The sequence below is a fragment of the Drosophila eugracilis genome, unplaced genomic scaffold, assembly GCF_018153835.1.
Source record: "Drosophila eugracilis isolate 14026-0451.02 unplaced genomic scaffold, ASM1815383v1 contig_2163, whole genome shotgun sequence".
In the NCBI taxonomy this organism is placed as follows: domain Eukaryota; kingdom Metazoa; phylum Arthropoda; class Insecta; order Diptera; family Drosophilidae; genus Drosophila; species Drosophila eugracilis.
Window position 1 is genome coordinate 288667 of NW_024573048.1, and position 25093 is coordinate 313759.

The following is a 25093-nucleotide window of genomic DNA, read 5'->3' on the forward strand; positions in this document are numbered from 1 at the left end:
CCAATTACTTGTAAAAATAAGAAAACTAATAAAATATTTTCCTGTGGTAAAGAAAAATTTTTATAATAATGCTATTATTATGAGAACATCATTAATCATCACAAGCTGCTTTGAATTACTAAAAAAAATTAATAATTATAAGAACCGATAAATTGCGCGGACGGTCAGCTGTCAACGCGACAGTTGGCAACGCGGTCCGACTGTCAAACCAAAAAAAAAGTTGTCTCTCCGCATTAACAGGAATTAACAGGAATATTTTCCAGCATTTCGGTAGGTTTATGTTTGTTATTGGGGCTTTTACACATCCCTATTTAATTGGAAAGTGTTGCTTAAGCCAAGGACCAACCTTCTGAGTATTCTTCAAATCACCAACAATCGATTTTTGGGCACTGCTGGCCCAGCCAGTACCAAACACTTATGTAATTTTTTTTGGCTATTCCGATTGCAACGGAATTTTGGTTACCATTTCGTTGCAGAAAATATGATACGGGCACCGCTAGTCAAGGCGCTGGGCGCTCTGGGCTCGCCCACACATCAGATGGCCAGCCGGGCGGTGCGAACTAGCGCCGTGGTGGCCCAGACACCGGCGAAGGCGCCCGAGAAGATCGAGGTCTTTGTGGACGACATTCCCGTGCAGGTGTTACCCGGCACCACCGTACTGCAGGTTGGATTGTTGTCTATTGAGTTGAGAGAGCCTTCTCTAATCCTGTATTTTGTGTATCATTTAGGCCGCTGCCCAAATCGGTGTGGAGATTCCCAGATTCTGTTATCATGAACGACTGGCTGTTGCCGGAAACTGCAGAATGTGTCTCGTGGAGGTGGAGAAGAGTCCTAAGCCAGTGGCCGCCTGTGCCATGCCCGTGATGAAGGGCTGGCGCATTAAGACCAACTCCGATCTGACCCGGAAGGCACGCGAGGGCGTTATGGAGTTCCTGTTGATGAACCATCCGCTGGATTGCCCCATCTGTGACCAAGGCGGCGAGTGTGATCTTCAGGATCAGGCTATGGCTTTCGGTTCCGACCGATCCCGATTCACGGATATCAACTACACTGGCAAACGGTAGGAAAGTCTCCTGAAAGCCCTAAACTCAACACTTAAATACTTTTACCTAATCACTGTAGAGCTGTGGAGGACAAGGACATCGGACCGCTTGTAAAGACCATCATGACACGCTGCATCCACTGCACCCGTTGTGTGCGCTTCGCCTCCGAGATCGCCGGCGTAGATGATTTGGGCACCACTGGCCGTGGCAACGACATGCAAATTGGTACCTACGTGGAGAAACTCTTCCTTACCGAACTCTCCGGCAATGTCATCGACTTGTGCCCCGTGGGAGCTTTGACCAATAAGCCATACAGCTTTGTGGCCCGTCCCTGGGAGATCCGTAAGGTGAGCAGCATTGATGTTCTGGATGCTGTAGGCAGCAATATTGTGGTCAGCACCCGCACCAACGAAGTGCTGCGCATCCTGCCCCGGGAGAATGAGGATGTTAACGAGGAGTGGCTGGCCGACAAGTCCCGCTTCGCCTGCGACGGTCTGAAGCGCCAGCGTTTAGTGGCTCCCATGGTACGCATGCCCAACGGCGAATTGCAAGCCGTGGAGTGGGAGGGCGCCCTCATCGCCGTGGCTAAGGCTGTCAAGGCAGCTGGTGGACAGATCGCCGCTATTTCCGGCCAGTTGGCTGATCTGGAAGCTCAGGTTGCCCTAAAGGATCTGCTGAACCGTCTAGGCAGTGAAGTGGTTACCACTGAACAGGGCTTTATTCAGGGCGGAACCGATTCCCGTGCCAATTACCTGTTGAACAGCACCATCGCCGGCTTGGAGGAGGCCGACGCTGTCCTTCTGGTGGGCACCAATCCCCGTTACGAGGCTCCCTTGGTCAACACCCGTCTGCGCAAGGCCTATGTTCACAATGAACTGCAGATCGCCTCTATTGGACCCAAGATTGATCTGTCCTACGACCACGAGAACCTCGGCGCTGATGCCGCATTGGTCAAGGATGTATGCTCCGGAGCGCATGCCTTCTCCAAGGTTTTGGAGGGTGCCAAGAAGCCGGCCATCATTATTGGAGCTGATTTGTTGGAGCGTCCCGATGGTGCCGCCATCCACGCAACAGTTGCCGAGTACTGCAAGAAGCTAAAGAAACCCGTAAGTTTGCTATCCTATTTATTTAATTTGATATACGATATTTTGTTCGCTTGCAGAACTGGAACCCCTTCAACGTACTGCAGACAAACGCCGCTCAGGTTGGCGCCTTCGATGTGGGCTACAAGGCCGGAGCACAGACCGCTCTGAAGGCCCAGCCTAAGGTGCTCTTCCTGCTGAACGCCGATGCCGGCAAGGTAACACGCGAGCAGCTGCCCAAGGACTGTTTCGTGGTCTATATCGGTTCCCACGGTGACAACGGCGCCTCCATTGCGGATGCCGTGCTGCCAGGTGCCGCCTACACAGAAAAGCAGGGCATCTACGTGAACACTGAGGGCAGGCCACAGCAGACACTTCCTGGTGTTTCGCCACCAGGTATGGCTCGCGAGGATTGGAAAATCATCCGCGCTCTGTCCGAGGTGGTTGGTAAGCCGCTGCCGTACGACAATTTGGATGAGCTGCGCAACCGTCTGGAGGATGTAGCGCCACATCTTACCCGCCTGGGCCAGTTGGAGCCAGCCGGCGATGCCGGTTCAGCGGGAGCTATCGTAAGTTGAAGAGATTCTGTTTTAATAGGTTAAAATTGTCATTCTCATTTTTTCCTTTCCTGCAGAGCAAATCCATCGGCGGTGGCCCCATTGATGTTAAACTAAAGGAGCTGAAGGACTACTTCATGACCGATGCCATCTCGCGTGCCTCGCCCACCATGGCCAAGTGCATATCGGCAGTAAACAAGCAGCAGCGGGAGAACGAGGGCAAGCAGAGTGTGGCCATCTAGGCGTCCGCTCACCCTCGCGTCTGATCTAAACTAATAACTAATTGTTTTTTTTAAACTCTGCTCTTCGACCTTTTGCCCCGCACTCCCACAATTACTAACGGACACAAAGACAGTAGGATGAGTCGCGAGACGAGCCAGCGCAGGAACGGGATAAGGAGCAGATGCAGCAGCTGCAGAGGCGCCAGCGCTGGGGCAGTTGTAAATGATAATGTCTTTGAAGTTGTTCTAAACAAAGAAGTTATTCAATACGAGAAATAAGAAACTAAAATAAAAATGTAATAGAAAAATATTAACGGAGACTTCTGACTGGTCGGTATTTCAACATAGGTATTACATTAAGTAATACCAAATCAATCAGTTCGTTATATTGCCGTCTCGCTTTGTTTGATGTTCAAGATAATGTTTTCATTATGTCATATATCGAAATAACAATTGTACAAATTTCAAAGGTCTCTTTTTTGTTATAAATAATGCTTAACTTCTCTACTACGGTAGATAAGTTTTTACTTCCTTATTTCTTTTTTGAAAGCATAAAATCAATCATTATTTTAGTCAATCCTTTTTGATGTTCAGGTATCAGAAATTAATTATATCAGGGTTCTTATTGAAGTGAAATTTGATTTGCTAGATTAAACCTTGTAACTTAAGCTCATAAATATGCGTTAGATAGTATCTAACTTCTATTTATTTTTATTACTTATCTCATTACATTATCACGCAGTCCATGGAATTTTTCTTTAGAAAAGGAAACCTTAAATTTACCCCAATGTCTGTAAGCATGTCCACGAATTACCCCTGTAATTCTCAATGGTGCCATCATTCTCAGGTGATTAATAGTCTCTAGGGCGAAATTTCACCCGAAATTGTATTTACAATTAGACTAAATATGGTATGTATCTCACGAGTGTATTGGATTAAACACAAATTACATACTTTAAACAAAAACAAAAGTTCTATTGCTTTTATCATTTGCTTGGCTAACAACTGAAGCTTGACCTTAATACGCCATAGTAAAACTAATTCACTCTGAAGCGTTTTAGGAACTTAAGGATTAAGATTATCCATCCATAATTGATGTTGACAATTTCCAATCGAAATCATTAGTTCTACTAAAAAGGAATCATTTAATATAAAACTCAGTTATTGTGGGTGAAAAATTATATTTTTCAGCCATACATTTAGGGGATTTCATAGGTTCAAACAAATTCAAAATTTTGAGTGCATGTCAGCGGCATGCGCAGCAGTCGTGGGATGGGCTGGTTGCGCGGGAAGTTTCACTGGTGTTCTACCCGTTGTTGCTGCCCATTGCCCCTACCTTCTGCAGAGCTATTGTATGGGTGTTAATTGTAGAAACTGAAACGGAACTATTGAACTCTTCAATCGCTGGGCCGCGGGGGGATTCAGGTTGTAGGATCGTTTTTCGACGGCGTCCCAGGCGACATTAGCTGTAATCCCGCTTTAGCTGCAGCAGCTGGCCGGTGTGGGATCCAATCCCGAGCGCTTGGTGATGCTCAGACGGGTGAACTCTTCGGCGGTTGTAGGATGAATGCCCACGGTGTTGATCAGTGTGTTGATGGTCAGGCCGGACTTCAGGGCGGCAGCGAAGCCTTGGATTACCTCACCGGCCACGGGCCCGATGTAGTGCAGTCCATAGACTCGCTGATCGCCATGACGCTCGGCCACCGCCTTCAAATAACAGTAACGCACGCTCTTTTGGGGGATGAAGAACTCCGTGGGCTTGTAGTAGCCGTGGAAGACCTCCACCTCATCGGCTCCGTACTGCTTCACAGCATCCTCCTCGCTCAGACCCACACAGGCGTATTCCAGGGGTGTAAACACGGTGGTGGCCACATCGTTGTAGTCCATGCGCTGGGTAGCGCCTCCATACAGGCGGCGAGCCAGCAGTCGACCAGCCAAAACGGCTACGGGCGTCAGTTCTGGTTTACCATAGATGATGTCACCAACAGCATAGATGTTCGCCACATTGGTTGCCTCTTGTGAATCCACTGGAATCTTGTCCTTCTGAACACTGACGCCGGCATTGGGCAGGTTCAGATCGTCTACAAGACCCTTGCGACCGATGGCCCACAGCACGGTGTCGAAGAGATCCTCGGCCTCCTCGCCGGTCTCTGTGTTCTTGTACTTAACGAGCAGCTTGCCATCATCCTGCTTCTCCACGGACAGCGGCACCGACTTGCGCAGGAATGGAATGCCGCGCTCCTCCATCGACGAGGCTACAAGCTCTGCCATTTGCTGGTCGAAGCCACGCAGCACAATGGAACGCACCATCACGGTGGGCTCGTAGCCAAGACCCTTCAGGAATCCAGCACACTCCAGGCCAATGTCTAAAAGATGCGCGAGAAAAATTTGTTATTGCCAAACCTATAGATTATAATATAAGGTTATTCTTACATCCAGCTCCAACAACCAAAGTCTTGCCGGGTTCGCGATCCAAACTGAACAGATCATCGCTGGTGATGCCATACTCCACGGCTCCGGGAATATCCGGATACCGGGGTCGGCCGCCCACGGCAATAACAAAGGTCTGAGCGGTGATTGTGCGTTCGCCGCTCTTTAGCTTGGCCACCAAGGTATGAGAGTCCACAAAGGAACCTAGTCCATTGATGTACTCCACTTTCCTGAAGGCACAAAATAGTTTAATTAATAGGATTTCTTAAGTCGAACCATAGTCACACTTACTTGTCGCGCAGATCCACACGGGTCACCCAGTTAACGGACTTAATGTGGTTCTGTACAGACTGCACTAGTTTGTTCCAGTCTGGCTTGATCTTATCATCCACGTTCCAGCCGTAGGCGGCGGCCTCATGAACAGCTTCACCCAAAAGAGAAGCCTGGTGCATCAGCTTCTTGGGAATGCATCCAACGTTTACGCAGGTGCCGCCAACGCCCCATTTGGTACCAAGAGTGGGCGTGGGCTTAACGTAATCCAAACAGGCTACACGAGCTCCATTGAGGACTGCCTCCTTGGCGCAGGCCAGACCAGCTGATCCACCACCAATCACAATTAGGTCGTAGTCGTAGGATCCTGAAAGTGAAAAGATTTATAAGATTATTTTTAAGGCCTTAATCCTTATTGGTTATATAAAATAATAACAATAATAACCATGGTTTTAACTTTCAAAGTTCACAACTTCTAATAAGTTTTTTTTTCTAATTTCACTTTAGAATAAATAATCTCTTCCTGCCTTTGGGTGACTCCTCTCGAAGTCGAATGTCCAAATAGGCTGATCGGTATATGCTCCTCCGGTGGCGTGGTTCACCCTCGACCAACTGGGAAGCGGGCACAAATTCGAATAGATGCATCCAGAACGAATGAGAAACCAAGACTGTTTGCCCTCCTGCAATCCGTAATCCGCAATCTACTCCCTGCAATCTAAGCTCCTTGTGCTTTAGATGCCAGCTGGCGATAGCAGCGCCAAATGCCGCATGCCACTGGGTCAGACCTCGAATCAAATTGGAGCAATCATCTGGCGACATGGACAGGCACCTGCTACGCCCCAGTCCACCCACGCCCATTTGGTTTGCTTTGACCCGGTGGATTTAATTTTCACCATGGTTACGCCCCTAAAACTAGTTGGTAACACCATTCTTTATCGAATGACATATCAATCCTAACCAGAACTAGGGGAAATCGGTGAGGAATGTAAACAATTGTCGTCACACTGCAATTAAATGATGACGACGCCGCAATGATGATGCAAGTATCGAAGATGTTTCTTTGCCAAGCAGAGATACAGATACAGATAAATGTATGTAGATAGAAATAAAAAATACAGATAAGTGAAATGCACACGACTGATATGGTGAAATCATCATTAAGCAATTCTCGAACATTCCGCAAATGGTAGTTTAAGAATATCCAATGATATTCAAACATATGGTGAATACCATAGAGAAATCTATCATACCACTAACTGTAATTTAAAAATATTGTGTATGATGTTGACATTACCTTTTCACAAAGATCGTTTGACTAAGAAAACTTGATATTGTCACTGTATATAAATTTTGTATTATTTTACGTTTATAAACATATTTTTACGACTTAAATATTTCATAAAATAATATCTCATTTCTCATATTAAAAGGATTCTCTGATCTGAATCTAAAGTTCCTATATACATGAGTAACTTTAATGAAATTGAAATTTAAAAATTTAATAAGATCAAATAAATATTTATTTTTTATGCGGAAGAAAATGAATAATTTAATGGGTCTGTAAATGACTAATGGCTATTATGGAAATTTTTTCTTTAAATTTAAAAAAATATAAAATATCAATAAAATGAATCAGACCATTATACTTAGAATATGCGCTCTTTTTAGCGCCCACAACCAAGGCACACATCATGTACTTAAGCATGTTATTGATAAACGAGCGCTATTTGTGTGACTCCGACTGTAATTCCAGTTGGACAAGGTGTGCGATGACGATTGACGATGACGGTGCAAATGCCGGCATAAAACCTTAGCGTATACGTGCCACAGGTAAGTACGAAACCCAAAACCCGATAAGCCAAGTAATAAGAGCAAAGTAGAGGTATTTGCCAACTAACGGTTATTGCATAATGGCGTCGGTTAAACACAAGAAAGCCTATAAAAACAAAAACAAAGACGAAACTTGTGGCGAGAAAGAAACCTGACTATCGGCCGAGTTGCCAACCCGCGAAATGTGATCAATCGATATCGATGCTCACCTCCTTTGGTCCTCATCTTTCGCACCGGCTGGTCGTACATGGCCGCCCGGTCGCAATGGGGATGCTGGAAGGGGGTACCACTTGCCGCCGTTCCAGATTGCCCAGCTCCCGCCCCAGGGCTTCCATAGCTGTCGCGCGATCCTCGCTGTCCCGCCGAGCTCATTGTTCTCTGGAACGTATGTTGTGCACTGGTGGAACTACTAGTAATCCAAAAACTGAGCCCGTTTAACGACGAGCATTTGTTTTCTCGAATGATGCTGGCACGAGACGTTAAAATCGTCGAGCACTGCCGCACAAACGTAACGGAGAATCTCGAATTGCACAAGTTCATCTTGGCAAAGTTTGTCCGCCTTTACTTTTACCCCTTTCCAATCAAATTGGCAAAAATAACGGAGGAACACAACACAAACACGTCGATGGTTTTGCCGAGAATGCTACGAATGTGGAGGGCAGGCAAACAGACCGATAAACGGCTACGTAACAAAAGCAGAGAGAAAAAAGAGAGAGCACTGCTAATGCGAATGGGCAGGGGAAAGAAATCAGAAATAAAGGAGCACAGTTGTCATCTATTGGAATCTGCGGAAAGCCAATTGGCATTCGAATTGGGGAAGGCAACAGTTGTTATGCCTTAATGCCAATTAGAATTTTTCGAAACGCACGTTTAGCAATGCAGTATCGATAACTTGCGGATGGTTGGCAACACTACCCGCACAGCCGGCCGTCAAATTCGTTTTTATTTTTACGCTTGTGTTACGGCAATAAAGTCGAGTGATAAGCACGGAGAGATCTGGTCTGGTGAAATCCACAAACGGAACAATAGTGTGCCGCCCTTTATTGCACCATCACTGGCCTTTTTATATCTCAAGTGCGGCCCGATTAGATTTTAAGAAACTTGGATCGCAGATCATTTTGACGAATCACATCAGAAGAAAACATGAACTCCATCCTAATTACTGGTTGCAATCGCGGCTTGGGCCTGGGATTGGTCAAAGCATTAGTCAATCTGCCAGAGCCGCCGCAGCATCTTTTTACCACTTGCCGAAATCGCGAACAGGCAAAGGTAAGTCTTTAAGTTGGATTGGCTCGGTCCAGTAACAACAAAAACCGGTGACTCACGAAAACCAGAAAACTATAGAAACTACGCGAACAATCTACAAGAGCCACTCAATAACCACTAATCGTCCAATTAGCCCGGTAATTCCCGCCTCCAATCGTAAAATAACCGTAAACTCACCTTGTACAGGCGCCATTATCTCAGTTTTTGGTAGCTTCTCTAGGTAAATAAGACCGAAAACAAGGATCAACGTTGGATAGTAAATGTTGTAGTGGCGGAAGTGGGAAAACAGCTATTAGCGGTTGAATACTACTGAGCGTGTTTTAGCGGCTCGACACTCGCGAAAAGCACGAAACGAATAACCGGAGCTAACTTTTGCAATCGCTTTTGTACTTTCGTATGAACGTGGGAAAGAGAAAAGTCGATAGGCAATTCGACTAATTTCTTTCTAAATGCGGCCACACTGTGGGTATTTATTCAACAATTAGTTCTTTCTGGCGTTAGTGATTTAATTTACGCGGTATTTTTAAAACACCCGTTGGGATTCTTAAGATATAGTTTCCAAAAAATTGGTGCTAACAATTACTTCTAAAGTGAAATATCTCTACAAGTTTTTTATTTAATTATCTTAAAAACTTCATTCAAACTTTAAAATGTACTTTTTTTAGATTTTAAGGAAATCTAACAAAAAAAATTAGTTTGCAAAAAGGGTGGTTTAATGCTGGAACAATCCCAATCTTAAATTTATTTAATAATATTTTTCTATTTTTTTTCTTTTCTTTCCAAACAGGAACTGGAAGATCTGGCCAAGAAGCACTCAAACATTCATATACTGGAGATAGGTAGGTATTCTGACTTAAACCTAAGACTCAAGGAATAACTATATATTTACCCTGTAGATCTAAGAAACTTTAATGCCTATGATAAGCTTGTCGCCGACATCGAGGGCGTGACCAAGGACCAGGGACTTAATGTTCTCTTTAACAATGCCGGCATAGCTCCCAAATCGGCGAGGATAACGGCTGTCAGGTCGCAGGAGCTGCTAGACACTATACAAACCAACACGGTGGTACCCATTATGCTGGCAAAGGCGTGTTTGCCGCTTCTGAAAAAGGCGGCCAAGGCAAACGAGTCGCAACCGATGGGTGTGGCCCGTGCAGCCATTATTAACATGTCCTCGATTCTGGGGTCCATTCAGGGTAACACAGATGGTGGAATGTATGCCTATCGCACCTCCAAGTCAGCTCTAAATGCGGCCACCAAGTCGCTGAGTATCGATCTGTATCCGCAGCGTATCATGTGTGTCAGTCTGCATCCCGGCTGGGTAAAAACCGATATGGGGGGCGCCAACGCCCCACTGGACGTACCCACTAGTACGGGTCAGATTGTGGAGACCATTAGGACGCTGGGCGAGAAGCAGAACGGTGGTTTTATCAACTACGACGGCTCCTCGTTGGCCTGGTAAAAACAACGACAGTTAAGGACTGTCGTAGCTAAGCTTCATTTTGTTTTCGTTTGTTAATTGTTGTTAAAGAAAATACGCTAAAAGGGTACTCTATAAATGGTTAGAAAAATGTATAAAGTTGCAAACTTCTAGGAAATAATTGTATTTTTTAGAAAGCTTGGTAAATTTAAAATTTCCAAACCAAGTTGATAAAGAAGTTTTAGAGTTTACCTTTTGTTTTTTTTGAGGTGTCTTAAGTGGATTACATAGAAAAATAATGGATTTGCCAACCCGCCCGAAAGTTCCTTAATCTAGGCCCTTAATTGGCGATACCTATGTGCTATTTCTGCATTGGAGTTATCATGGCCACTGGCACCTTTGAGGAATCGATTCCAGCAGCATGACCCAACGGTGGCAGTCGCGTGCTATTGGCATTTGGTCCTCCCTCTCCTCCTCCGACAAATCCTCCAGCATCCGCTATGCCGCCCACTATGTTGTTTAAATTGGGTTGTTGTATTTGCCGATTGGGTGTCACCATGGCTACGGGTCGGGGTGAGCCTACGTCCGGCGGCTGTGGAACAGCTACGCTGTCAATCGGATGGGCCACACGCTTGCGAAGATCGAGACGTGGACGTCGGCTGTTTGCGGTGCTGGTCACGACATCCGCCGAAATGGGCGGAGGATCATTCCAACCGGGTGTTAAAGAACCTGTCAGTGGGAAAATGAAAAAAGATCAAAATTATAGTCTGACCGAAAAGCTTGACTCAACTCACCTGGGAATGCTCCCGATGGCGCAATGTTTTGCCCCGTTGGCGGTGGCGGTGGTGCGGATATCTGCTGCCGTTGTTGGTTTTGGTCTGTATGAAATGGCGGCGTTGGTGTTGCCATGATTGCTTCTGTATTCGAAACCTGCGTCTCCTTTCTATTTGCCCGACAAAAAACAATACAATATCTGCCAGAACAGATCTGGTCTTTTCAATACTACAGTGTGGCCAAATTATTAAATCTCAATATTGCTTGAACATCAAAAATACTAAAAAAAACACGGCATTTCTTGTAAATTCAAAAAGCTGGCGGTAATTCATATAATCAGTTATACAAAAAAATAAAAATTAAAATGAAAAGGTTTATAATTATATACTGATACTCTCTAATAATACTTTCTCCAAATCATTATTATTATCCAAGTTGCATAAACTTCGCCCAGAAAAACACAGGTTACATTTTATATTTCTTGGTTTGTCGTTTGTTTTTATTATTATTATAATTAATATTGTTATTTCATCTGACTTTGTCCGCATTCTTGCGTTAGGGTTACTCATAAATGTCGTTAATTTCGTACAATGGCTATTAAACCGTGCCTATTTTGTAATCTGTTTTGTTTTTCTTTAGGTATTTGTTTCGTATTTAGTTTAGTTTTGCTACACCACACACATACATAAATAAAAACTTAAACAGATTTACTGCACACACATTTTTTTATATACCTTGTTGACTACAAAAAAAAAAATATTTTCGACTTTTATTATTATTATTAGTCCCGTTTCCATTTCCGATTTCGATTCAAGACGGTGTTTTGAGACTTGATCGATTCCCAAAGAAACTATTTTCGATCCAGATAAGATAAGATCACGGAATGTATGGGATAATATAGCAAATCTGATTCAAAGATAATGGATCGAAATGGAACTGGGAACTGGACTGTATATGTATGTAAATTTTAAGGTATATTTAGATATCATTCGCTTTTAGAATCTTTCAAGTGTTTAACATTTGCGTAACATAGTTTGCTAAATTTATTTGACCCATACTTCTTCTTTTAATATAAAATTCTTGTTTTAGCCGCTGCTCATCGGAATTTGTATAGATTTCTATATGCATGGTATATTTCGCATTGCAACTAAGTCGGTTCGTTAGCTAGTTAGTTTGTGGTTGGAGTTGAAACCAACATTATATCTCCCGCCCTCCCTGTTCTCTAGACGAATTGGTTTAAATAATTAATTACAACAACATTTACTTGGGAATTCTTTTCTTTTTCGGTTTTGTTTCTTAGTTTTGATTTCTCTTAGCCTAATTCATTTTCTTGCCGGTTTTACTATTTGCATTCGTTTATTGGGGTTTCCATTATCTTACAGTGCTTAAAGTTGGCTAAATATTTGTTTTCTGTTTCAATTTTTGTTTTTAACAATTTCGCTCGTGGAGTGGTTTCTCTAAGTGATTCTCCTAACTCTCCTCATCATCTCCTCCATTATCATCATCATCATCTAGCTCCCATTTATTTAATTATTCTTTTTTTTTTGGCAATGACTTACTGATTTTGTTGTTTCTCTTTTGAACGGTTGTTTTTTTTTATTTTTTCGCTTTGCTCTTGCATTCGTTTTGTTAAAAATTAATTGTATTAAGTACGCTTCGATTTATAATTTATGTGTATGTATATCCGTATAGTATATATTTTATAAAGTAAATAGATTACGTAATTGCAACACTTGCATCTGCTTCTGTCTCAGTATTTTTCTGTTTCTGTATTCCGGAATTTGAATCTGTATCCATCGGATTTCCTCCCATGGGACAGCTGCCTACGGATTGTTCTGGCTCGTTAACATTCGGAGTCGCTTATGGGGTATTATTACACATTTTATTGGGTACTAATTGGGTACTATCATACGATTCTGGCCTTTGGGCTCGAATTCCTTCCATCGCTAATACGTTATTTTACAATTTCAATTTGCCCCTTGAAATTAAGGAAGTGCTCAAGCTTAGTTTAAACAAAAAAAAATGTATATACGTTTACAATATAAGTTAGTGGTAATTGTAAAAAAAAAAAATAAACGACAATGCCACAGAAATCACTATTCATATTGAACATCACTCGATAAGTGTGAAATAATATATAACTTAACTATTGATTTCAATTTGCTAGATTTCTCTGTGGCATCCCGAAATTGGTTCAACGAACAACAAATTTTGTGAACATACATAAAGAGGTTGGAATGCTTTTAAAACAGGGGAAGGATGCACTATTAAAAACCTTTCGATCTAAGACTAAAATGCACATATGCAACGAATTGTATAAATATATAGATTTATATATAATATTGGAGGGGTACGGGTGTACGGGGTTAATCGCATCGGCAGGCAAACCGAACTACTGGACTGGAATCGATCCTGCTCTCCGCTTGATGGCTCAATTGAAAATTGTATTTACAAAGAGTTTGGGTTTTCTGTTGGGATATAGGCGGGTGAATCCTAGGGGAAGTGGGTAAAGGGGGGTTGGTGACCCCATTATGACTCGTCGCGATTGTTGTGCACCCACTGGGCGGGCACCCATTGCGGCTCCCGTTCCAGCGAGTTGATCTCGGCCAGCAGCTGGTGGTAGGCGCGCTCTGTGTCGTTGTTAATGATGATCATATCGAATAAGTGACCCCAACGGGCCTCCATATCCCTGGCCGTGGCAATGATGTCTTTGAGCTCTTCCTCCTAATTACAAGATTTAATTAGATTTTGTTTTTGGGACTCTTAGTTCTGAACGTACCTTGAAGGGTTCGCCGTTACGCAGCTTCTTCTGACGCAGCTTATCTAAACTGGGTGGCGCCACCAGCACCACATACGGCTTGAGGTCGGAGGCGCGCAGCAGCTTGAGGCTCTGCGGATGCAGGTTAAGCACACAGATCTTGCCGCTGGCCACCACCGTGCGTATGGCCTCCAGTGATGTGCCTAATAGATATAGAGAAACACGTTAGGAAAGAGCTAAGCCTTTTAGATTCAATTAAAGTTACCGTAATAGGCCTTCTCATATTCGCCGTGCTCGACAAAGCGGCGCGCCAAAATATCAGCCTCGAAGGCTTGACGCGTGATAAAGTGGTAGTCCACTCCGGGCACTTCGCCCTCCCTACGGGCACGTGATGTGTCTGCGGAAAATAGCGAAAGACGAGGATTATTTGGAGTATTTAAACATATTTTTTTTAAGGAATTTGGTTGGGTTTCGGGTGGGAGACCTATGTCTAGCAATGGCTCTGGGACTCATTGGCTCTAAAGCGCAGCCATTTACCCTTGACCTGAGCCTTGACCTTGGCCGGCTTGAGCCGCTCCTCCAGCAAATAGAAGACTGCTCGGCGAAAGAGAGACATACAGAGGAGACGTTAAATCCGGGACACTTAAAGAAGATTGTAAACGGAGTAGAGGTGACCATGCTCCGTTTACAACCATCTTCACATCATAAGAACCTTATCCTTGATTAAAGGGTATAGATATTTTGGATGCCAAGGAAGGGAAACTCCACTTACGTGGCACTGCGGCGGAGAAACGCTCCGAGTCGGCCATCAGGCGTTGGCGCAGCTCGTGTCGTCCAATATTAGGCGGGCCGATGAGGACGATTGGCCGCTTGTGGGTGGCGCGGGGATAGTACAGAGCCACCTCCTCGTAGGTGAGTATTTCCTCCGGATCCGTTTCATCCGGCGCCGTGGTGGCGTACAGGGGATACCTATAAAATGGAAGGAAGCCGTGAATACCGTTTATAATAAAATTCCTTTTGAAAACCTTCTTATATCGCAACTTACCCCGCCTCGGAGCTGGCCTTCTTCTTTTTTTTGCGACCCTTTCGTGCACAGAGGAGCGTGGCTCCTTTGCTGCCCGATCCATCTTTGCCCCGGGATCGTGCCAATCCAGCCTCCTCTGCAATGGTCAGCTTCATCGTTTCGCGCTGATGCTGGAACGACTGACTAGGGATGAGACCGGCTAGCGTCTGATCCTCCTCACCCTCACGATACGCCTGCCACCAGTTGGGATCCTCGCGGCTAATCACGTGCAATACATCGCCTTTTTGGAAGCTGATGCCCAGCTCCCGACAGGGTATATACAAATCGTCTTCAGGATCGTAGTCGAAGTGCGCCCGAACGTGCAGAACAGCGGTGTCTCGATGTGCTCCCCCCAATCCGGCAAGTGTGTTTCCAGTGTTTCCACCCATCACTCCACCGGATGGTGGACTGCCCGCTGGGACAATCAGGAAGGTCAGGGTGCCCTGCATGGCTCCCAATAGGGCGCACACCTCGTTCACCGTCTTGCCCCGCAACTCCTGACCGTTGACCTCCAGGATCTCGTCACCTTCGTGCAGCAGTCCCGATTTCTCTGCCGCTCCGCCGCGCACAATCCTACCGATGACCACCGCCTCACCTTCGTTACGAACCGTGGCGCCTAAAGGCTCCGTGGACTTCTCGATCTGTATGATCCGGATGTTATCGTTTTGGTCATTAAGTGTGCCAAAGCACGCGCTCATCGGCAGATTAACGGGCATGGCCAGCGGTGGCATGGGAACCGGTGGTGGGGACTCCCCACGTGGCAGTGGCATTGCTCCACGTTGCGCCAGTGGTGGTGGGACCACAGGTGGTGGCACGACCATTCCAAGATTTCGTTTGGGTCCTGCCACCGGACTACTGTGACCGCTGAGTGTAGATCCCATTCCTCCCATCGCTGGTGTGGGCGTCGGCGTTGGCGATGGCGTGCCATCCGTGTGATTGGCAATGCGATCGTGGGCCAGAAGTAGACCCTCCATCTCGTGACTGGTCAGCAGATTGCCCAGCTCAATGGCCGCCGCCGTGTTCGACTGCGTTAGCAACTCGACAATGTCCTTCTGAAGTCCAAGGGCACTGTGATGCAGTGGACCGGAGACTCGGGAACGTCGTCGCTGAAGAACAGCCGTGCGGGCAGCCAAGACATGGGCCACACTGGCGCTGGCCAGGACACTGTGTGCGGCTGATACACGACCCGCCAACGTGCTCATCCCACTCTTGCTCAGCTGGTTTTGTAACCGGGTAAGGGCCGCTATCAGCTCGCCATAGCCTGGAAAGGAACGAAGAAGTAAGGATTAGTGAAAAGCATACGTTGTATGACTATAGCCATCAACTCACCATCAATCTGTTCCGCCTGCTGCGGCTGGTCTTCGTCAGGCAGATATGCCTCATTTTCTACGCCCACTACCTGAGTGGCCTGCGTTGCAAGCTGTTGCTGCTGGGCCACTGCTTTTCCTGGCGGGGCCGTATCCTGGAGCGCCTTCAGCTTCCGGGAGCCACGTAGACTGTTCCGCAGGAACTCATTTTGCTGCGCTATGCGCTCCTCCTCCTCGCGTCTTCGGCGCAGTTGCTCCTGTTGAATGGATTGCAATTGGATGGTTGTTTAGAGAATTGTGTTCGATTTCGGGGAGTTTGGAGGGGCTGGGAGGTCGGGGGGTTGGAACTCGAAGTATATGTGCAACTGGGGACCGCTCAGCTGGGCGTTGACTCTTAAGTGGCGTACTTAATCCGCATTCGCAACAATCGCTAATTTAATTAGCGGCGCCCGAGCAGGGGCCACAGATTCCCACAAAGAAGACAAACAAGGGCAGCTACTCGATTTGTTTTATACCCTGTATTTTATGGACTTTAAGGAAATATTATAATTTACATCACTTTTACGTCTTTGTTTTACACTGATTTAAATAAATTAAAACAATTTAAATGTAAATGTAGCCTTGTTGATCTTGGCACACTAACACGTTTAATGAGGTAATTAAAAAGCAATACTCATTAACTAATTCAAGAATTTCTAAACAGACTGGTTATATTAAAATTTAACGGTCTCTCGACATTGAATATTAATGCCAATTATATCTACTAATTAGCCATCTAAATGGATGGTAACATAGCCATCCCCACAATTTTAGGGTATCAATCCGACTGCATTGGCCTATAACGGACTGATTCAGGTGGATGGATTGGGGTTGGTGGTGTTCTGGTGTGGGTGGTGCCTCCCACTGGCCCACTGTGCAAACCCAAGCAAATCCCTTCGAGGGCACCGACGATGAGTTAATGAGCGTAAAGGGTTGACAAAGGGAACTGGGGATAAAAGAGTAGCCGAGGTGGCCGTAAATGTTGCAATTGTTTGCGGAAGCCCCTTAAGTGTGTTCGCCATTCAACGGAATGGGGCGCGAAAAATGGAACAAAAAAAAACATACATATATTGGGGGCTGGGCCCTTCGAGTGTCCAGTGGCTGCCAAACTCCCATGGCCAATAATTAAGATAATGGTTATTCAGGCCCAAATTGGCCCCCAAAACGTGATAAATTCCCGATTTCGTGACCAACAAAGAGAATGAAATCAAATCGATGACAACAATGAAGAGCAAAAGTTCCCACTACAAAAAATAATACAAAAAACCAGAACGGCCACATGATAGAATAAAAAAAAAAAAACAATAAAAATGAACTTAATTGAATAACAACAGAAAAGGCGCTCGACATTCCAAAAGGCGGAAGAAGGCAAAGGCAAAAAAGTAGAAGACGAGGAAAAATAACAATGCAAAGACACTAAAAAATGAATTCCGCTGAACTTGCATAATCCGAGCAGAAGAGAATCAGCAGAAATTTCACGGGCTCTTCAAGAGGAGGTGGCCCGAAGTGGCTAGAATGGCCACCAAGAAAACGTCGTGTGAACCAAAACTGAATTTAACATTGAAACCTGAATGAAAAACGATGACAGCGGTTCGCAAAAAGACAACAAGCCGTACAAAAACCAAACCAAAACAAAAATCGCTCAAAGTCGCAGCATCGTAAAAAAGAAGGAAAATAAAAGCTACGGATAGTACGGTTTGACATTCACTAGTTGTAAGCTTCTAAAACTGTTGAAAATAAATTTATAATCACCTAAATACTTAGGAAAGTAGTGAAAGTATGGAACAAGCTCTTATTATTTTGTAATCTAAACTCCTTTTAAAGCTTTTAATGTATACAAGACAAAACAATTCAATTTAAACAGTAAATAAACTATTATAGCAAATGAAAATAATGTGAAATTTCCAGATAAAAGCCTATTTGTGTTGCAATTTGATACCTCAAGGAACTCATAATTAATAATTCTGTGAAAACGGATTTATGCACAAGCATTGGTGTAATCAATACCATGAATTTCCACGCAAAACGAAAGTTCAGGTGCTGCAAAGGGATTTGAGTTTCAGTTTTAGCAATTAAAACCTCAGAGTCAACTCCCACGCGAAGTGCAAAACCGAAAATACAACAAAACTATAAATAGACATAGGTAGATCAACTGAAGCCTACAAAAGACCATCAATCATCAAGCAACACCTTGAGAAATTGTAAAATATTATTAATAAATAAAAGAAGGTATATATACGAGTACTTCAAAGACAATGACAATTGTCGACGGGAACGCCATGACATCATCATCGCCATTGCCAACAAATGCCGGCATAAATAAATAACAAATATTGAAAAATGCGCATACCGGTGGAAATTAAAAATATATAACTACCAATACCCTAACTTATACAACAGCATACTGAACTCTTTACTAACTTGGCTATTATTTGGGTAGTTAGGGTATTTAGTTTTTCATAGCCTAACTCAACAATTTGACAACCCATTGCCGCTATCGTTCAGGCAAATTGTTTTTGCCTTTTTCGTTTTATTTCTAATTTTTATGGCCCGGCAGCCAGTTAGCCAAGGTGTTGTTGGTTGTTGTTGTTAGCTCGACTGGCTAGTTGCTGCCGTATATTGTCGTTAGCATTTATGCAGATAAAGTCAGTCGCCAGTCGCTAGCAACAGTGTATATAGGCATTAAGATCTAATTGGATATAGGTATCAAATGTCAGGTATATGCAAAGATCGAGGTATTAAAGTCTATAAGTTTGAGGTAAACATCTCTCTTACTTTCTTTGCTTTCATTTCTTTATTACTCTTCATATAGAATGATTGATTTGCATATTTATATATTATTAATTTTTATTAATTATTAATTATTATTACACTTTTGTGGACATTTCCTTTAACGCATTCACCATATAAACTTGCCTGTTGTTGTCGCAAACGCGTCGAGGATCGCTGAATTTGTATACCGCGACGTAGGGCGGAGGCACTTCGCTGGGGCGTGGCAGTGGATGAGACAGGTGAGCCGACATATTGCTCTGGAGAATGGGGAGATTGAGATCCCGGTCCGCCACCACCACCACCACTGATTCCCATTCCAACACCATTGCCATTCATATCACAATAGTCAATGTTGTTATTATTGTTCATGTGGTTCTCCTTTTCGTTTTGTTGCTGTAGCTGTAGCTGTTGCTGTTGCAACTGCTGTACGGACAGCACAGCAAACTTGGTGGGCGATGTTGCTGCAGCAGCAGCAGCAACAACGCCTGGTTGTCCAGCGGCAACATTGCCGTTGTTCTCCAACGTTATGTGCAAAGTGGACACGACCATTTTCGTCGAATCGCACTTTCATCGATCTTTGTCTCCGTGGCGCGGTGACCGTCTCTCCTAACAAAACCGAAAAACCAAAAACTGTCACCAGCTGTAGCAGAAACATTAACACTGGGCAGCAGCAGCAACTATGCAAATGGCCACGCCTACACCTAGGCAGTGCATAAATTTGAATAGGAAATTGTGGTGTTCCAAATGAAATGCAACTTAATGCGCATTTCAACTCAAATTGCTGCTGCTGCTGCTGCTGTTGCTGTTGCTGCAGTGGATAAAAAGCAATAAAAAGCGAAAGTTGAGATGGCCGAAATAGTTCTGGCCCAGACACGCATCGCCAGCGCAGCAGCAACAGTAAGAGCAGCAACACGAACAGCTACAGCAGCGGCTGAAACAGCTTTCCTTTTAACTCGTGCAATTTACAACTATTTACTTTTACACATTTGTTTATTTGTTTATTTATGGGCTTTTTGTTATTGTTATTTTTTCACTATTGTTGCTGCTGTCGCTCAGCATTCAACGTGCCTGAACTGGGGAATGAGACGTATCGCTGCTGCTGTTGACGCTGCATTTACGCTTGGCACATCAATAACAATAAGAAGCACTCGCACACACTCACACTTATGGCATGAACAAAAAAAAAAAAAAAACAAAAAATAAAAAAAAAACAGTTCACCTCAACTGTTTATCATTTATATTAAAATTTTTCAGCTGCCTTTTGTAGGTATTTTTGCTGTTGCCGTCTGCAGGCAAATTAACGTCGTGAGTCAGAGCAAAGTCCGAAAGAGGCGATCACTTCAATGAAGTCTGATAAAATATATACTCTAATATAATATATATTTGTTATATCTCCAATATGCATCGTTTGCAAAGAAACTACTCTTTATTGCTCTTTTTTTTGTATCTTTTATAATTAAATTTTATTTGCGTGCTGTCTCATTTGAATGTTTTCATTTTATTCCATTATTTCCGACAAATTTACATCGTGAGTCAGAGCAATGACCATTAAACATACGATCACTTCAATGGAGCATGCCAAAATCATGGAAGCAACATGCATACACTATATAGTTGGTTACAGATTTTACAAAATATGGGGATTCCTGTATTTTGTAGTGTTTTATAGGATATAAACAACTTCAAGTTGAAATAATTCTTATTTGTTATTTAGAACGTATTTGGAACGAGTTTAAAAGTACAAAAATAATACATAATTCCACATGTTTCCACTTTAAAATTGCATATTTTTCCGGGCTGGTTAAGTCCCTATATTGGGCATACGTTTAATCCTTTGCCTTGTTGGCCTGGCTGATTGAAAGCTTCTTTATGCTTGTAACCAATGCCTGTTTGTGTTATTCAGCCAGCTTTTTTTTCAATAAGGTATGCCACTTTCGGGATATTTCATTTATTTCACATATTTCCAGTATGTCTTTTTTTTTTTTTTTTTTTGTGGTTACGAGAGCAACTTTCCGTTATGGCTGCAAATGCCACGCCTGTTTTTGCTGTTTTTTCCGTTGCCTGCCCATAAAATGTTGTCGAATGTTGTGTTGCCGTTTGGGGTACTTGGGAAATGGTTGTTCGTGTGGCGGCTGGTACGTGCTTTTTGGTCCCAGAATTTCTGCCAGTTATGGGCGGTTTTTGCAAGCCGCGCCTTATTTGCATGACTCCAATTGCACACAATTCACAGGCACAATCTCATACACACATGCCAAAAAAAAAAAACACACACAGCCAAAAAAAACCCAATCCAGTTCCTTTAAAACCTCTGCTTTTCTAAACAAAATAATTATTTTCCACGAAGAAAATGCATCCGTTTAAGTTGGAATTTTTCGTATCAGACATACATATATATGCATACGGCCTTATCTAATCGGTTATCGGTTCTTTGTCACGCACTTGGCCCGAACGAAAAAGCACAAAAAATACAAAATAAAATGGGTAGAGAAAAAAATCAACAAAAATTGCGGCCGATCGCAGAACGCGTAGAAAAACAACTAAAAACGCCAACTGAAAATCATAACAAACCAGCGCTGTCAGACGACGTCGACGTAGGCAGAAGCAGAAGCAGAAGCAGAGGCAGAGGCGTCGCCGGAGCCACTATATATACTACAGAAGGGGAGAGGGCGGCCCCAAAGAAGTAAAGAGTGCAAAAGCGGAGAACAGGTGAGCGTACAGGTGAGCAAAGAGCCCAAGTACAAAACTACGTATAATACATATGTGTGTGTTAAGCCGGCCTGGAGAGACAAATGCGCAAAAATGGAATGTTTAACTAATTTGCGAACATGCCCAGCCCAGAGACAGGGCTTTTAAATGGGGGCTAAAAAAAAAAAAGGGGGGTGCTAACAACAGCCACAGGCAACCAACAAACAGTAGCAACAACCCCCTTCGGACAGCAAACAAACAGCAGTTCAAACAAGCAGGTTAAATTTAAACAATGTTGGGCACTCTATTTATACAAGATATACGATAGCGATAACGAACGAGCACGATAACAGTGTCAAACATGATAAATCTAATAAGAATGGCTATTAATTATGGCCATGATAAGAGCCATGAGAGGGTGCAGCAATAATGAGATCCAATTACAAAGTGATGATAATGCTAAACCGTAATTATTGGCACTGATTGATCATTAACAAACCAGAACATCTACTAATCATTGTGGTTTATCGAAAAATCGATTAGAATCAGCCAGTTATCGCATAATTCTCTCATTCATTTATTCCCCTGTAATCACTATTGAAATGCAGGACATAGCATTGACTTAAGTATAATCTTTCAAATGTAAATAGCTTTGGAAAATCTCTTCCAAGCTGTTGAATTTTTAATTTTCACTTTGCTCGGTACGCACAAATGCATGAAGGTAGCTTTTATGTGAGTTACCATTATCCGTTGCCCCTCTCCCTCCTTCCCAACCATTTACCCCCTGTCAGCATTTGTGGCTTCGTTCTTTTAATGAGCTTACATCCATAATCGCCACCTACTCACGCTTTTCACACTTACTAGTGTGCCTTCTCCCAGCCCAATGGATGTCAAACTGTATGCCACTAGTCGAATTCAGTTTTAATTAATTACATTTAGCAAATGTGTTTTAGCCCACTACTCTGTCTCTGTCTCCGTCTCTACTTTTTGTCACCGTACTCTACTTTGTAACTTGTTTTTTTTTTCTTTTCTTTTGCTCAGTCTTTGTCTGCGGGCACGGCTAAGGGCGGAACGTAACAATTCGATTAAAAGTTGCATAATTAATCATTGCATTAAACAACTTTTTACCAACGCCTCCACGATCCCTTGTCGTCTTTGCTTCCTGCGAAATAACGCCTATGGCCCTTCTATGGTGAATCACCAGAACACTGCTCTTACCCCATTTTTCCCTCTATTGGAAGCACACCGCCCCTGGAAATCCCACCCACACGCCCTGCAGCCTTCCAAATGAATGCGAAATGTTTTACTTTTAAACGGCATTATAATTCCACTTCCCTCCGCCACATATTACCCCCTCTTTTTAACCAGCTTTTGCGCCCACCTCCTTTGCACTTTCGAGTGCACAGACAAAAAAAAGTTGTTGGGCAACTTTTTTCACGCCCCCACACACACATACAATACCGTACTTTGAACACAACTACGCCCTTTTGCCCCTGCTCCCGCCTCTGCTACTGCCCCAGCCCCTGCCATCAGGTTTATTGTCTTTTGGCGCGGCAAACCTTTTAATAGTTTTACTAGTTAAATGCAATGGTCGGGTCGGGGCAATCAAAATTGGGTAAAATTTCTCTCTCTGGTCTTTATATTTTGTGATGATTACAGTTTGATGGAGACTGCCGGCAATTAATGGTCAATGGCCCACCAAAGAGAAGTAACTAGAAAATTCAACGATTATCAGGCGGAACAAAAGAACGTGGCATAAACCGGAAACGTTGCCCCAGACTTTCATCAAAAAAATCATTTATTATGAATAGCCAGAGGGGGCCCGATGGCAGAGGAAGTGGATGTAAGTAACTGCTTTGCATGCTAATGAGCTGCATTTAAATCAAAGGAAAATTCTAAACAAACCAACTATTATTCTCAAATCACCAATTGCTTCATTAAAAAGAAGAAATCATTTCGGATTTTTGGATTTGAAAGTTATAAAACAGCTTAAGAAAATATACTTTACTATTGGCATAGAATTGTCTCTATTCGTTTTTTTTTAGTTAAAAATAATCATAAATAATCAAATATCTGTCAAAGATAAAACTTCCTTTGTTTCCTTTGACAACTAACCGCTATTGTTTTACACTTTCAGCAGAAACTCATAAAGGGTTAAGAAATGGCCTATGAAAACCACAACAAAGAGTGCTTTCATGGGATGAAACCAACAAGTTTTTCGCAAGTAATTTATTTATTTTCTACTATGCTTTGGTATTATTACTCTGCCTAAGTAAGTAAAACATAATCCAGAGTTATTTTTCAATTCAAATTCCCAGTTGCACAGTTTGAGAACCTGATATTTCTTGTAGTCTTACAAATTGGAGGAACACAGTTTGAAAGCCACTTACCTGGTATTTTTTAATGCTGTCCAGCTGCTCCAAAGTGGGCTCCACGATGTGAGCGATCTGTTGTTGCTGCAACGGATGTGGTATGCCACTGCTGCTGCCGCTACTCGCATTACCCGGCGCCCTTCGATCCGGCAGTTGTGGTGCGGGTGAGCAGTTGACCAGACGCCCATCCTTTTCCACCCGTAAATGATCACGGGGCGGCGGTACGGGCTTCGCATTCCCATTGAGCTGTTTGGAAACATTGCAAGAAACAAGAATGAGAGCCCCATTAGTTATGCGCCATATTGTGTGTCCTTAAGTGTATGTGTTTTTTGTGAGTGTGTTTATGAGAGTGTGTGTGTGTGTGTGTATGGCTGATGGTTGTTGGTCATTAAAGTTGAATGAGTTTATTTGTTGCCAGTGTTCTGTGCATTTCCCTGCGCGATGAACGAAAAAGGCCCTTACATTAAGTGATAAGTGTACATGAATCCTTCACCTTCCGGCAGTGGCGTAGACTCAGTTTCATCAAGGTAAAAAAGGCTTATGACATTGTTACATTTTCACATACAAAAAATATATCAGGTGCCAAAAACTAGGCAATACTTTTTCAGATCTTTAACATTTTCTTTAAAAGGTCTTTTATATTTACTAATAAAACTTATAGAAAATCTATAAGAAAAAATATTTAAAACACAAAATCGCCTACGCCACTGTTTGTGTATCCTCTTGAAACCCTTTTTGAAAAAACCCATTTCAGTTTTTTTTTCGGTGTCGCTTACTGGCGAGAATTGAATACAGTTCCGTATTTAAATGCATTTACTCTTTGATTCTTTTTATTCAGCGCATTGTCAGTTGGAAAATAAAAAGAATATGGAAAACGAAAGAAAGGCGCTCATTTCGCTTTTGTTCTGCAGCCATTGGAAAATTAATCGAGAGCAATTTCATATAAATGGCATTTATTTTTCATCGCCTGAAAAGAGCCGAGCTGTGAGGAAAGGATAGACGAGTACGAGTACGAGAATGAGGATGAGGAGAATAAGAGAGAGCTAGCGAGCTGCAAATGATGAAATAAGCGGAACAGCGGGCGGTAGCACCACCACCTACTGAGTATAGATGGTGATGTTGGGGTGTGGGTGCCATGGGTGGCTCAATGTTGTTAGGATTATGCCCCGCTAACGAGGCCAACGCAGCGGCTCTGATGCCGTGA

At 43.4% G+C, this 25093-nt stretch overlaps 5 protein-coding genes across 15 annotated transcripts in view; 2 read left to right on the forward strand and 3 right to left on the reverse strand.

Moving 5' to 3' along the window:
* The first annotated feature begins 165 nt into the window (after positions 1-165).
* On the forward strand, positions 166-3213 carry LOC108103424 (NADH-ubiquinone oxidoreductase 75 kDa subunit, mitochondrial). Its single transcript, XM_017208891.2, has 6 exons — positions 166-270; positions 477-664; positions 729-1060; positions 1123-2149; positions 2206-2694; positions 2760-3213. Exons 2-6 carry the CDS (start codon positions 482-484, stop codon positions 2922-2924), a joined length of 2196 nt encoding a protein of 731 aa, XP_017064380.1. The 5' UTR covers positions 166-270; positions 477-481; the 3' UTR covers positions 2925-3213.
* An 815-nt stretch (positions 3214-4028) lies between these two features.
* Positions 4029-9102, reverse strand: LOC108103425 (thioredoxin reductase 1, mitochondrial). Of its 2 annotated transcripts, none has more exons than XM_017208893.2 (4): positions 8877-9102; positions 5625-5970; positions 5337-5563; positions 4029-5269 (listed from the first exon to the last, which is right to left on the reverse strand). In XM_017208893.2, the coding sequence occupies exons 1-4, from the start codon at positions 8890-8892 to the stop codon at positions 4383-4385; spliced, it is 1476 nt and encodes a 491-aa protein (XP_017064382.1). In that variant the 5' UTR covers positions 8893-9102; the 3' UTR covers positions 4029-4382. The 2 variants fall into 2 exon arrangements, with proteins under 2 accessions (XP_017064382.1, XP_017064381.1); XM_017208892.1 differs by lacking the exon at positions 8877-9102 and adding an exon at positions 7643-8082.
* On the forward strand, positions 8188-10370 carry LOC108103428 (C-factor). The gene is made up of 3 exons (XM_017208898.1): positions 8188-8702; positions 9487-9538; positions 9596-10370. Exons 1-3 carry the CDS (start codon positions 8577-8579, stop codon positions 10159-10161), a joined length of 744 nt encoding a protein of 247 aa, XP_017064387.1. The 5' UTR covers positions 8188-8576; the 3' UTR covers positions 10162-10370.
* On the reverse strand, positions 10288-11131 carry LOC108103431. The gene is made up of 2 exons (XM_017208901.1): positions 10914-11131; positions 10288-10848 (listed from the first exon to the last, which is right to left on the reverse strand). Exons 1-2 carry the CDS (start codon positions 11026-11028, stop codon positions 10481-10483), a joined length of 483 nt encoding a protein of 160 aa, XP_017064390.1. The 5' UTR covers positions 11029-11131; the 3' UTR covers positions 10288-10480.
* Positions 11132-12761: 1630 nt separating this feature from the next.
* Positions 12762-25093, reverse strand: part of LOC108103420 (MAGUK p55 subfamily member 5-A) — a 60386-nt gene continuing 48054 nt past the window's right edge. For 8 of the 10 annotated variants that reach the window (XM_017208877.2, XM_017208878.2, XM_017208879.2 and 5 more), the window contains 7 exons: positions 23908-24135; positions 16044-16278; positions 14697-15975; positions 14424-14620; positions 13917-14048; positions 13673-13854; positions 12762-13617 (listed from right to left, as the gene is read on the reverse strand). In XM_017208877.2, the coding sequence (XP_017064366.1) occupies positions 13423-13617; positions 13673-13854; positions 13917-14048; positions 14424-14620; positions 14697-15975; positions 16044-16278; positions 23908-24135 (2448 nt within the window). In that variant the 3' untranslated portion in view covers positions 12762-13422. Of the gene's footprint in view, positions 13618-13672; positions 13855-13916; positions 14049-14423; positions 14621-14696; positions 15976-16043; positions 16279-18976; positions 19994-21219; positions 21376-23907; positions 24136-25093 lie in introns of those variants that run through there. The other 2 variants (XM_017208886.2, XM_041818422.1) reach the window with 2 other exon arrangements.